This window comes from Myotis daubentonii, chromosome 1, assembly GCF_963259705.1.
Source record: "Myotis daubentonii chromosome 1, mMyoDau2.1, whole genome shotgun sequence".
NCBI classification, from domain to species: Eukaryota; Metazoa; Chordata; class Mammalia; order Chiroptera; family Vespertilionidae; genus Myotis; species Myotis daubentonii.
In genome coordinates, this window is record NC_081840.1 from 137,871,699 (window position 1) to 137,884,910 (window position 13,212).

Here is a 13,212-nt window from a genome sequence, read left to right on the forward strand (position 1 = left end):
TTTGCCTCTTCCTCTCTCCTCTAATGTCAGTGTTACATAAATACCATGTCCTTCTCTAAATTTAAAAATAATTACATTAAAAGAAAAAAATTATAAAACTTAAAAATATTTGGGGATCTAATGGGAAAATGTCTGTGTTCATCTTATCTCTGAATTTAAATTTCTTAAAAAAGGACTATATGTTATTACAATGCCTTGGATTTTAGATTGAATCATTTGCAAATATTTTTCAAGAGAAGGATAAAATTTTAAAACTGCATTGAGACAAATTAAGTGATACTGATTTGTATCTTGTAAGTATTGGGAAAATTAGCATTCATTTACTGCCACGTATTGAATGAACTTGTTAGAATATCTGTTTATAAGTGATACTTTGGATTAGTAAGCAGAATGTTAACCTAGTTATAGTAAGTACATTTTTTAAAGTAAACAATAAAATCAGAGGGAAAATATATATATAATTTTACATATAGTTACACTCAAATTGTCTAAAGTGAGATTAAACTTGATTGATTTGATCTCAATGTAATTAACACAGGTATGTGGCAGAAAAAATGGGCGGTAAAATTCCAAAAGATAGACTGCAGGATTTCAGCTGGGAACTGCATATAAGTGAACTAAAATTTCAACTTAAATCCAATGTTGTTCCAATTGGACAGATCAAAAAAGGAATCTTCTACCATCGAGCTTTGCTTTTCAAGGTATTTAAAACGTTTGCCTCATTTGCCATGAGGTAAAAATGTTTTCTCTTTATCATAATGGAGTGAGCCAGCTGCTAGTATTTAACTGGATAATATTAATCCTATCATTTAGATGTACTTGTATTTGAGATATACATGTGTTTGTATATACATATATACTGGTACATATATAGTCACAGACTACTGACAGCATATCCATTCAACATTTATCATATATCAACCGAGGGCCAAGGCTTCTTCTAGGGTTTGGGAATATAGAGATTCTAAAGTGACAGTTCCTACATACAAGGTATACCAAAGCCAGGCTTGTGGATTCTAAGGTGATGTCAGGGAAAATTTCAGGAGAGAAAATGATATAGTGGAGGTGACATAGGATTTTGGCAGGTAAGGAAGGAAGACAAGAGTATTTTAAACAAAGCAAACATTTTAAACAAAATAACAGGTATGAGTCAATGGGCCATTTGGGAGATGTAGACTAGTTTGTCCGGATGAAGAAAGAGGAAGGGTTGGATGAGGTTAAACCAGATCATAAAGCACCATGTGATTGGCCACTGAAAATTATTAAGGGGAATTGAATGGGTAACATGATTTTCAAAGACCATTCAGGTAACAGAATGCAGAATGGATTCGAGCAGGAGCAAGACTGGAGACAGGAAAACCAATTGGAAGGTTATATGGGTGACCTATACTGAAGCCATAGTCAAGGATGTGAAAGAGGGTGATTTAAGAGGTAAATCTGAAAGGAGTTGGTGACTGACTGCCTAGATGTGGTGTGAGAGATTATAGGAGAAGAGCACAATGATTTCTAGGTTCTAGGCAGGGCATCTGCTAATGAAGGCATTATTGGCTGAAGTGAGGGACACTAAAAAAAGGATCAGGGTTAAGAAAATGAATGATCTTTGTTTTTCTCCATTGTGTCCAGTGTCTGTAATATAATAGGAGCTAAGAAAATGGTTTCTAAACTATAGACTGAATGTATAAAAGTCTTACCCTCCCCCAAATACTTATAAACCTCATTGCATCTATGTGTACGGTATCTTGCCTCCAGCTCCACGCTAATTATATTTACAATCCAGATGTTAGTCTTTCCTAATTCCTTGGATGTCTTGCTCTCTTAATTCTTCTCTCCTGTCTTTAATCTCTTTCACTCTTAGCTATTTCTCCTTTAAAGTCTAAAATTAAATCTATAATATTTAAAGAGTAAGTATCTTTTCTTTTCTCATAACATCCACAACCACTATAGTGGCTCCTATTCTCAAGACCATCACCATTTTGAGCTATGTGCCAGGCACTTGATAAATGTAATTGTGAAGAGTCTAAAAAATGCCAAAGTGAAATGACTACTTGTTTTAGAGATAAGAAGACAGATATTTAGAGGAGAAATTGGCCTAAGGTCAACCAGGGGTACAACTGGAATTTGAGCCCATGCCTATCTGAATCAAAACCTATCAGAATACTTCTATCCATACAATTCTCATTCCTGGTCAAAACTCTGAGTCATCTCAACTCCGTGTTCTTCCAATGGGACATCTCTCATTTTTCTTCTCAACTCATTGCAGTCTGGCTTTTGCTCCCTCTCAATAAGGGTTAGAATGATCTATTGTCTATCTTACTTGATATATTGAAAAATTTATCATCGATCATTCTTTTTCTTTGACATCAGTCTCTTTAGTAATGTGCCCTCTTTTACTACTTTGTCTCAATCACCTTTGGAGACCTCTTAAATGTTGGGGTCCTGCAAGGTCCTCATCAGACTCTTTCCTTTTCTCCCTTTATGTACTTCACAGTGTGAGGACATCTCCTCATGTGGCCTTAAATACACCTAAAGTTTCCAGACCCCTTCCTCTGTCCCACAAATCTCTCCTGATTTCAAACCCCTGTATGTCTGAAACCCTTGAGCTGGATACGCTTAAGTATCTCATAGGCACTGTATTAGTCTGCCTGGGCTTCTGTAACAAAACACCATAGATTGGCTGCCTTAAACAACAAACATTCATTTCTCATAGTTCTGTAGGCAGAACTCCACGATCAAGGTGCCAGGAGATTCAGTGTCTGGTGAGGGCCCACTTCCTGGTTTGCATCCACTGTTTTCTTCACGTATTATCATTTGGCAGAGAAAGTGAGTGCCAGAGCTCTGGTCTCTTCCTCCTCTTATAAGGGCACTCATCCCATCATGGGAACTGCACCCTCATGGCCTCATCGAAACCTAATTACCTCCTAAAGGCTCCACCTCCAAATACCTTCACACTGGGGGTTATGGCTTCAATATATAAATTTGGGTGGGGGGAGAGATTCAGTTATAACATTATGCCAAACTAAATTCTTTATCCTCACACCTCAACTGAGTCTTGCAATTAATTACCCAGGCCTTGGCCACTGCTGAAATCCTGAACACTCATTTAACTCGCTGATGAAATCTCTTATCCTTCCACCCCTCCTAAATCTTTCACTCCTCTTATGTATATTTTTTGTCTCTTCCATTTCCTTCCAGTTGTTTGGCTCTTTTTTGTTTTGTCTTTTTTGCCCCTTGGGAAGCCTAGATGAATTGTCCACAGACTTATAATTTGCTCACTAATTTCCCTCATTTTTTGCTACCCATCGTTCCACCCCTCTGCCTGGCCAGACCACCAGTCTGATTGCCTGTCCTTTCCATTAGTGACACTCAGGCTGCAGAACATAACAGTGGGGAGTGCCACAGCTGATCCAGGTGTCCACCGTGTGTGACATGTGGGTAGCCTGGCCACCCTTTTCCAGCTCCTCATCCCAGGCTTCTAGTTTCCTCAGCCACTGTGCACCACATCTGACCTTCTCTCTAAGCCACGGGTGGGGAACCTTTTTTATGCCAAGGGCCATTTGGAGATTTATAACATCATTCCTGGGCCATACAAAATTATCAGCTTAAAAATTAGCCTGCTGTATTTGTCAAACATTCAATTAACTCACCCCTAATGCCTTAGCAGAGCCAGACCAAACGGTTTCTTGGGCCTTATATGGCCTGCGGGCCTGACATTCCTCAGTCCTGCTAAACCTTCGCATCTCCATTTCTTCCTGTAAGCAGATGACCTTGTCTCTCACTTCACAAAGGACACTCAGATTCATCTAAGCTGGAAGTAATATTATTCTGAGGGTAAGAACTCAGACCTTGAGACAGATTCCCTGGCTCTCACATTAGGCCCACCTGCTGTGACCTTGGGAAAATTATCTGACTTCAGTATTTTTGTTGTTGTTTTTTGTTTTTATTGTTTAAGGTACTAAAAATAGTAGTACATATGTCTCCTCCTCCCCAACTGATCTCCCCCCTCCTCCCTCATTCCCTGGCACATGCCTCACCCCCCTACTGTCAGTGTCCATTGGTTATGCTTATATGCATGCATACAAGTCCTTTGGTTGATCTCTTACCTCCTCCCCAACCCTCCCCTGCCTTCCCACTTCTTCCCAGAAGTTTGACAGTCTGTTCAATGTTTCTTTGTTCATCTGTATCTATTTTTGTTCATCAGTTTAAGTATGACCTCAGTTTTATTGTCTATAAAGCAGAAAATACAAAGTATTTCACAGATTTTTTGGTTTTTGATTATTTAAAGTGCTTTGACATGGAGTAAGAGCTCAGTAAAAGTTATTTTGGGAAATATAATTATATGTTTATTTTTGAAGTATAGGTGTCCTATACTTCAGATCAATTCTGACACTCTCTACCTGGAGACAGCGTCAGACCCCACAGGATAAAGGTTCAGTCCTACAAGACTGCTTCTTCCCCCACTTCTGATGCCAGGCACAAGCCCAGGTTATCACCTGTGCTTCTGACCAAACAGCTATAGATGAAGCCTCCAACAACCCCATCCTTGGGTTTGATTAATTTGCAAGTGCTGCTCACAGAACTCAGGGAAACATTTTACATACTGGATTACCATCCTATATAATAAATAGGTAATATGCCCTCATGCCCTCACAAGATGGCTGCCTATGACCAGGTCAGCAGTGGGGTTAGTGAGGGATGACCAAATGACTAAACAAGCAGGCTGCATGGGGCGACCAGGCCAGCGGGGGGGCGGGAGGGTGGCAGTTGGGGGTAACCAGGCCAACAGGGGGGCGGTTGGGAGCAACCAGACTGGAAGGGGGGGCAGTTGGGGGCAATTAGGCTGGTGGGGGCAGTGAGGGGCGACTAGGCTGGTGGGAGGGGGCAGTTTGGGGTGACCTGACCAGCAGTGGGGGGGAAGTTAGGGGCAACCAGGCAGGCAGGCAGGTGAGCGATTAGGACCCTGCAGTCCAGGATTGTGAGAGGGATGTCCGAGGGGTCCCGGATTGGAGAGGGTGCAGGCTGGGCTGAGAGGACCCCCCTCTCATGCACAAATTTTGTGCACTGGGCCTCTAGTTTTATCATAAAAGGATGTAGCTTAGGAACAGCCAGATGGAGAGAAGAGTATAGGTTAAGGTATGGGAGAAGGGTGTGGAGCTTTCACCCCAACTCTCTACCTGTTCCCCAACCCAGAAGCTCTCTGAACCCTGTCTTTTCGGGTTTTTGTGGAGGCTTCATTACATAGGCATGGTCGATTAAATCATTGCCATTGACTGATTCCACTTCCAGCCCCTCTTCTCTCCTCAGAGGTAGGGGGAGGGAGTAGGACCAAAAATTCCAAACATCTAATTAAGTGGTTGATTCTCCAGGCAACCAGCCCCCATCCTCAGGTGCGTCCAAGTCACCTCCTTATCATAACAAAAGGCACCGTTTTGCTTCTCATCATTTAGGAAATTCCTAGGGTTCTAGGAGCTCTGTGCCACAAACCCTGATGAAGACTAAAATATATTTCTTATTAGAAATCTCAGTATCACAGAGTGCTATACATCCAGATAAATCACATTAATAAATGAATATAGAGATTATTGAAACAACACAATTCCCGCCCTCTAGCACTAGGAACACCTGTGTACTCGCTGTGTGCCAGCATTCAGGGCTCTAAGCACTTGACATGTATTGACTCACTTCATCTGTGTAACCACCGATGAGGAGAGCGTTTAGACCAGCGGTTCTCAACCTGTGGGTCGCAACCCCTTTGGCGGTCGAATGACCCTTCCACAGGGGTCGCCTAAGACCATCCTGCATATCAGATATTTACATTACAATTTATAAAAGTAGCAACATTACAGTTATGAAGTAGCAACGAAAATAATTTTATGGTTGGGTCACAACATGAAGAACTGTATTTAAAGGCCAGAAGGTTGAGAACCGCTGGTTTAGACTGTTGTTATCCTCATTTTACAGATGAGGAAATGGAAGTACACAGAGGCCAGGCCATTTGCTTGAGGTGACAACTAGAAAGTGGACGAGTTGAAATTCAAACCCAAGAAATCTGAGCCTATACTGTGGCTAAGGAGTTTCTAGATTATTTCAAGGGTACTTTTTTAAAAAAAAACCTCAGTGTCAAGGCAAATTAAAGAAACAACTCCCCCAAAACATAAACAGACCCTGAGGAGATGGCAGCAGGCAGCCCAAGAAGGACCAACCACTCATACATTTCCTCCTGCTCCACAGCATCTGTCTATGTGCGTCACACAGAAGAAATTGGCCAGAAACCGGTCCCCACCCATTTGGTCCCTCCTTCAGTCCCACTGTGATTCACACCCAGAGAGCAGCCTTAGGAGCTTGGAAAGATTGATAGATGCACTAGTGCTGAAAGCCTGTGGAATAGCTTTTCTCCAATGGCGTTATCAATCTTGTCCTGATACAATGCGGTGTAACTGCCTGAAAAATGTCACTTCCCAGCAGGACCTACACAGAGATTTTAAATCTACAGGATCTTGAGGAACAAGGGAACATATCACATTTTCTTGGCTCCTATCACATTATTCCACATTTTTCAGCCTCCTTTCTAAGCACTTCTTTGCAAGAGTTGTATATTTCACCTTCAACCAAGGTGGGTCTTACAACTGAGAATTTTTTTCCACCTCGTCTCCCTCCTCACTCTTGGTTGATCTTGTGTTTTCTCCCACAGGCTCTGGCTGATAGAATTGGCATCGGCTGCTCTCTGGTTCGAGGGGAGTACGGCAGAGCTTGGAATGAAGTTAAGCTGATGAATGAATCTCAAAAGGGAGTGATTGGGGGTCTTCCTCCTCCTGAAGAATACATCGTTGACCTCATGTTCCATCCAGGAGTACTGATGAAGCTAAAAACTAAAGAAGCAGATCGTTACAGATTTCTCTAGAGTAGCAAATACAGAAGTGGCTCAAACAAGACATTTAATCTACACATTTTCTATGAAATTTCCCCGTTAATTTTATTTATTTAAATAAAAGTATTAGAAAGCTCCTCTCTGTCTGAGAATGGGGTACTTGGATTGACATGGTTGTGCTTCTGACTTCAGGCTTTTGGCAAAAGTGTAGTCTGTTTAGATCATCTTATGCTTGTGAAAAGTCCCTCATGAAAAGCTTATTATTGTCAAAATTATCCCAGCCCACTGTTCCCCAGGAGCATCCCTGCCCCTTGGGATTCTTGTGTAAAACAGCTGCTGACCCCAGGCAATTCTGTGGCCTCATCCCTGGCATTCTTCAGGCCCGGAGGCCTCAGGAACACTTGGTTACGCAAATTCAATGATTTTTAATGTCTTCAGTCACCTTTCTCACTTGCTTAAAGTAAGATTGTTTAGAGTTTGACTATTTATAGACCTATTCTAGTATTACAAATTACTTTCTAAAATGACTTTGTTCACATTTTTTGAAACTTATTAAGAGCACTGTTTAATATACTTCACTGAAATATAAATGTTTCTAAAAACTATTTCCATAAATTGTATTTGTCCTATCTATGTTGACTTGGAAATATTCCTTCAGTTAAAAAAACCTTCTTTTCTGTGAAAGTTTGAAATATGGAAATATAATAAATCTTTGCTGAGTTGTGTTTTCAGTATTAAACACAAAATGAAGCAAACACATGTTTTAAGTGGTAAGAGAGATAAAGATAAGTAATATGATGAGTCTCAGGAAGTGCTTATTTCTTGGTCAGGCTTTAAGACTAAAGTTTTCTTGTGTAATCATTTTACTACAAGGTTTTTAAAAGTGAATTGTATTTTAGAAATTAAGGCCAAGATTATTCTATGTGAACCAATCTGTAAATTCAAAGAATGTATAATTCTTTATTTCAAAATAAAGTTCTGTATGTCAAATGGTGTCATTATATTATCATGCAATTTCATGAACTAGAGCATGGGTCCAAGGATACATACTCGTCTAAGCATTTTCAAGTCTGTTTGGACCCAGAAAATATTTAAAATGGATTACAAAGTTATAAAAGACGTAACAAAATAAAAATGAAAGAAGAAAAAAAAGGCGTAAGAGTAGTAAAGAAAGCTCAACAAGGCCAGGAATAAGCTTAGAATTCAAGTGCATCCATGAAAAGCTTATGCATTTGTTGGAGCTGAGTGAAAATTTGATTCTATGCCCTCCAGCAGCCAATGCAGAAGGAAATGCTATAAGTTACATGATTTATAATCGGGGCCACTAGATAAAAGCACAAAGTAGTTTCTCAGGAGGAGCAAAGACCAGGGAATTCCTCTTTGGAGCTTCATACAGATAACAAATGTAATACAGAAAATAGCATCTTTGAAAAACAACCTCCTAGTAAGTTGTGGGAACAGTTTTCACAGGGCAATGGCCTAAGATCACAATGGGATGAGAGAGGCTCCAGGCAGAGCCCCTGTGACACAGCCCAGGTGGACACCACATTTCTCAGTCTGGCACAGGCCAGAGACATTTCATTTCCATTTTGAGACATTATGCTGCCTGTCTTAACTAGGTTCTAGGTGATTATTGAACAAGAATGAGTTTAAATGCTCAAGTCTTTAAAGTTTATCTATTCTGTTTTACCAGTTAAGTACACAGTCATAAAATTTATTATTAATAATAATACAATCCACTATAAAAAGAAAACATTCACAATAGCAACAAAAATTATAAAATACCTAAAAATAGATTTAACAAAATATATATAAGAAAAAACATAAAATTTTAAAGAGAACTGACTAAATGAAGATACACACCATTTTCTTGATAGAAGATTCAGCAACATATACAGTTAGTATAATTTCTTTTTTTTTTAACTACTATAATTTCATATAGAATCCCAAGACATTTTCTTTTCTAGAACTTAACAAATTCTAAATTTTATCTGGAAGAGTGAGTGCATATGAATGCCAATAATATTTTGAAATACAACAATATAGAGGAATTAGCCCCATAATATATCAGAACATATATTTAAAACACAGTAATAAATAAATTAGTATAAAACAGACATAAAAATAGAAAATATTAAGTCCAGACATAGCTTTCTGCTCAGGGAAATGACAATCAGAAAATTATGATCTGGGCAAGTGAAGATCTTTTCTATATAAGATTTTTTAAAAAAAAAAAGAAGCCATAGAACATAGTTGACAAGTTTGGCTACATAAAACTGTTAAATTCTTGTTCAGAAAAATACAGAATAAACAAAATTATTTCTGTTCAGCAAATAAATTGTAAGCAAAATTATAGGGAGAAAAATTGCAGAACAAATAAAATGTTCATATCTTTAACAAACAAAGAGCTTCTATAAACCAATGAGATGGTCCAACGGAGAAGATGATCCACTTGGAGAAGAAGCAAAGAAAATTGTATTTGAATAGAACATCTATTTCAATGGTAATAAACAATCCTTGGATATCAGTCGCTTAACATAGAAGTCATTTATCACATCACATGTCAAACACAGGCCCATAGGGGAGGTTCTGCTCCACACAGTCAGTCAAGGACCCAGCTGAGAGCAGCCCCTCCATTTGTAGCTGGAACACCTGACCTTGGTCACTACAGTGGGATGACGAAGTGCTAGGGATCTCCTTCAGGAATTACAAGCTTCGGGCTGGAATAACAAGTGAATTTAGTCATCACTGGATCTAGGAAATATGGGGCAATGTCTAGAACTACAGAGAGCTGAGTTAGAATCCTGTCACTTAAAAACTGTGGAAGCTGTGGCAATTATTATAGTTTGAGATTTCAAAACAATTTATATAAAGCTTCTTGTTAGACTCAAAAGCTACAGTTTCTCTTCTGGAAATCAAACTATCTCATTAAAGTTAATATCTAACTTTCAAAAAATAGCTATTAATTAAATGGAGAAATGAACATTTAAATAGAATCCTTTTCACAGGCTTTCAGCCTTTGAGCAGGTATCATAAATGAGGATTCCAGTTTTGCGCTGCACTTTTAGTGAGTACATAGCAGATTTCAAAAGTATTATTCCCTGGTCAAAGAAACCGCATTGTCATCCATGAAAAATACTTTTGTTGAAGCTCAAAAGACAATCACATGGATACTGGCCTTTTTTCTTTATTGGCATACAATTCTTTAAATAGTAACCTTTTTTTCTTTTCTCCCCAGCAAGATATGTCAATAGCAGTCCTCTGCCAAAGGCAGTAATCGGGAGATAAGATGCGGGTGTGTCAGGGGGTGGCCCCTTTTCCCTTAGAGCCATGCACAGGAAGGCTGTAGTCCACACACGGATGGTGCTTGTTTGTTTTAACTCAGCTAAATACTACGAGTAGGATAAACAGACTCTATGAAAACTATATGGAAGACATCACTTTGGTATTTCTTAGAGGAAGACAGTGGTATCAAATCACTTATCTAGAACTTAGTATTTAAAAGTACTATTCTGTATTTAAAATTACTTGAATATTGTTATATAGGTTACTAACAAAAGCTTTGCTTTTAAAATTATGAATATAAAAATTTTAATATAAAACTGGTCAATACCCATCTGAGTGTTCGGTGTGAATGTATTAATACAGTGAATTTAAATAAGGCTCTTCCAGAACTCACACGGTACCAGAGACCTGTAGGATCTGCCCCAAATCATAATTTAAAAATAAAAATAATTGTTGGAAAAGGTAAAAAGATTGTATTGTGGTGATTTGATTTAAGTCACTAAGCCTTTAGAATTGAGACGCAGTATCATCACAGAGGTAAAAAGCCCAGGTTTGGAGTTAGCGCTGAGATTAATTTCTGCACCTATCTTTTTCTACCTGTGTGATCTTGACAAAATTACTCAACCTCTCTGACATTCAGTTTACTCTTCTGGAAAGCGGGGTAAATAAAAAGGACTATTTACAGATTGCTTACTATGTGTCAGAGGCTAGTGATGCCCTCGCTTAATCCTTCTGGTGACCCTATGATGTATAAGTAGCATTTCTCATGTTTAGCAGGTGAGGCACAGAGAAATTAAGTAACTTACCAAAAATCACTCAGCTAGTAGTGGCAAAGCTTTAAATTTGAACCAATCTATATGCTTAATAAAGGTACTGTGAGGCCCTGACCGGTTTGGCTCAGTGGATAGAGCATTGGCCTGCGGACTGAAGGGCCCCAGGTTCGATTCCAGTCAAGGGCATGTACCTTGGTTGTGGGCACATCCCCAGTAGGGAGAGTGCAGGAGGAAGTTGGTTGGTGTTTCTAACTCTCTATCCCTCTCTCTTCCTCTCTGTAAAAAAAGTCAATAAAATATATATATATATTTAAAAAAATAAAAAAAACAGTACTGTGAGGAAAAAATAAGACCATGCAAATCAATGCTAGATGCAAGTGTGCATGTGGGTGTACATGTGTATATATCCGTGTGTGTGTGTGTGTGTGTGTGTGTGTGTGTGTGTTTACAGCTTTCCATTTGATGCTCATATAATGTTCTGTTCATGCCTCTGCTATTAGCATGTTTTGAGGGAATATTTTATTCTTCATGTATCTGTCTCTTCTTTTAGATCTGAAGTCAGCAAATATTTTCCTTAAAGGGCCAGATAGTCAATATTTTAAGCTTTGCCAGCCATACAGTCTCTACTGTAACCACTCCACTCTGCTATTGTTGCACAAAAGCAGCCACAGATAATACCTAGATAATACACTTTATGTGTTGAAACAAAGGTCAACCCGATTTGGCTCGGGGGCCCCTTTGTCAGCGCTTCTTGGGATGTTGAGCACTTTGAGGGTGTGAACACGGAAGGGCTGTACTTTCCTGAAACTTCTCCCTGGGCGCCTTGTCTAAGCATGCAGGGCAGACTCTCCCACGGGCATTTTATCTTCCCTGGTTTCTCCAGGCCCCATGGTGGATCTACTTGACATCCATCTAATGAATACCAATGCAGGTGCCTTATTTTTCATGAGGACAGACATGGCCTATCGAAAAAAGAAAATAAATTTTCCTGTTTTCTAAACTGTGAAGTGTCCTGAGGCTTTACCTTACTCGTGAGTTAACTGCCTCAGTTTCAAGGTTGCTGCCAGAAGCCAGAAGATTTCTGGGTCAGAGACAAAGAGCTTTATCCAGGGGTGGGCAAGCTTTTTGACTCGAGGGCCACAATGGGTTCTTAAACTAGACCGGAGGGCCGGAACAAAAGCATGGATGGAGTGTTTGTGTGAACTAATATAAATTCAAAGTAAACATCATTACATAGAAGGGTACAGTCTTTTTTTTTTTAGTTTTATTCATTTCAAACGGGCTGGATCCGGCCCGAGGGCCGTAGTTTGCCCACGGCTGGTATCACTCATGGCACAGCAAGTGGCATGAGACAGCTTATGTGTCAGTTCTCCGGGCTCTCAAGTCTCCTGGAGGCAATGTGAATGGACCCAGACAGATGCCTACAAGCGCAGCGGGTTGTGTTACAGGATAGGAACCCGGAGCTAAGAGAACGCAGTCTTTTATAATGGAGAGTAAGCATGCCTGCCCTTTTCACCAGAGGAGACATATCCTCTGAGGCTGTTTGCTAACAACCTTGAAAAGGCAGTCCTGAGCAAGGGGCTGTCAGGAAGCCCATGTTTATAAGACATGCAGAGGCGGCGTGGGGCAGGGGCTGGCAGCTCCGCGGCCACCAGGGTGTACAGCGGCCTCCCGGTGCCTCTGATGGTGATGAGCGTGTTCTGGACATCATCGGCCTCCTGCTGCCCCGGTTCATTTCTAAGGGTCCCAACCGGGGAGTTATCATCACCATGCTGGTGACCTGTTCAGTTTGCTGCTATCTCTTTTGGCTGATTGCAGTTCTGGCCCAACTCAGACTTCTCTTTGGACCACAGTTGAAAAATGAAACCACCTGGATTTCAAGTATCACTGGCCTTGAGGAGGAAGACCCGCTGCCCAGTCATCGAGGTCATGACGAGAATCCCTCTAGATGTGCAGTCACCTCCACACGGGCCACCTCCCTTGGCTCGCCTGCTCTGGCCATCCTGCCTTACACATGCCCGGCACAGGTGACTACCTGATTCTCCAGTGCAGTGTTTCTCCCATTAGCCTTTTTGCACTTTGATGAATTACGTGCCTCCTCAATCTAAACGCTGCCGACGCCACCAAATGTAATGTGCTCCTCTGAGACAGAAGGTGCTCTGGGAAACACGGCACTCTCCTCGGGACTGTGGACCTGAAGGTGGCTCCTGCCTGCTCATGACAGGGGCCCAGTGATGTGTTCAAAAGCTGTCAGGAGACAATAAGACTCCAGCGCGGCAGCCATAGGAG

General features: G+C 40.5%; 1 protein-coding gene and 1 pseudogene across 2 annotated transcripts in view; both read left to right on the forward strand.

The window, feature by feature from the left end:
• The window catches only part of ARMC3 (armadillo repeat containing 3), a 74,909-nt gene extending 67,744 nt beyond the window's left edge, over positions 1-7,165 (forward strand). For both annotated transcript variants that reach the window (XM_059681291.1, XM_059681301.1), the window contains exons 18-19: positions 539-701; positions 6,689-7,165. In XM_059681291.1, coding sequence (XP_059537274.1) covers positions 539-701; positions 6,689-6,898 — 373 coding nt within the window. In that variant the 3' untranslated portion in view covers positions 6,899-7,165. The remainder of the gene's footprint in view (positions 1-538; positions 702-6,688) is intronic.
• A 5,366-nt stretch (positions 7,166-12,531) lies between these two features.
• LOC132235170 (V-type proton ATPase subunit e 1-like) lies at positions 12,532-12,925 on the forward strand (annotated as a pseudogene).
• Positions 12,926-13,212: the final 287 nt, after the last annotated feature.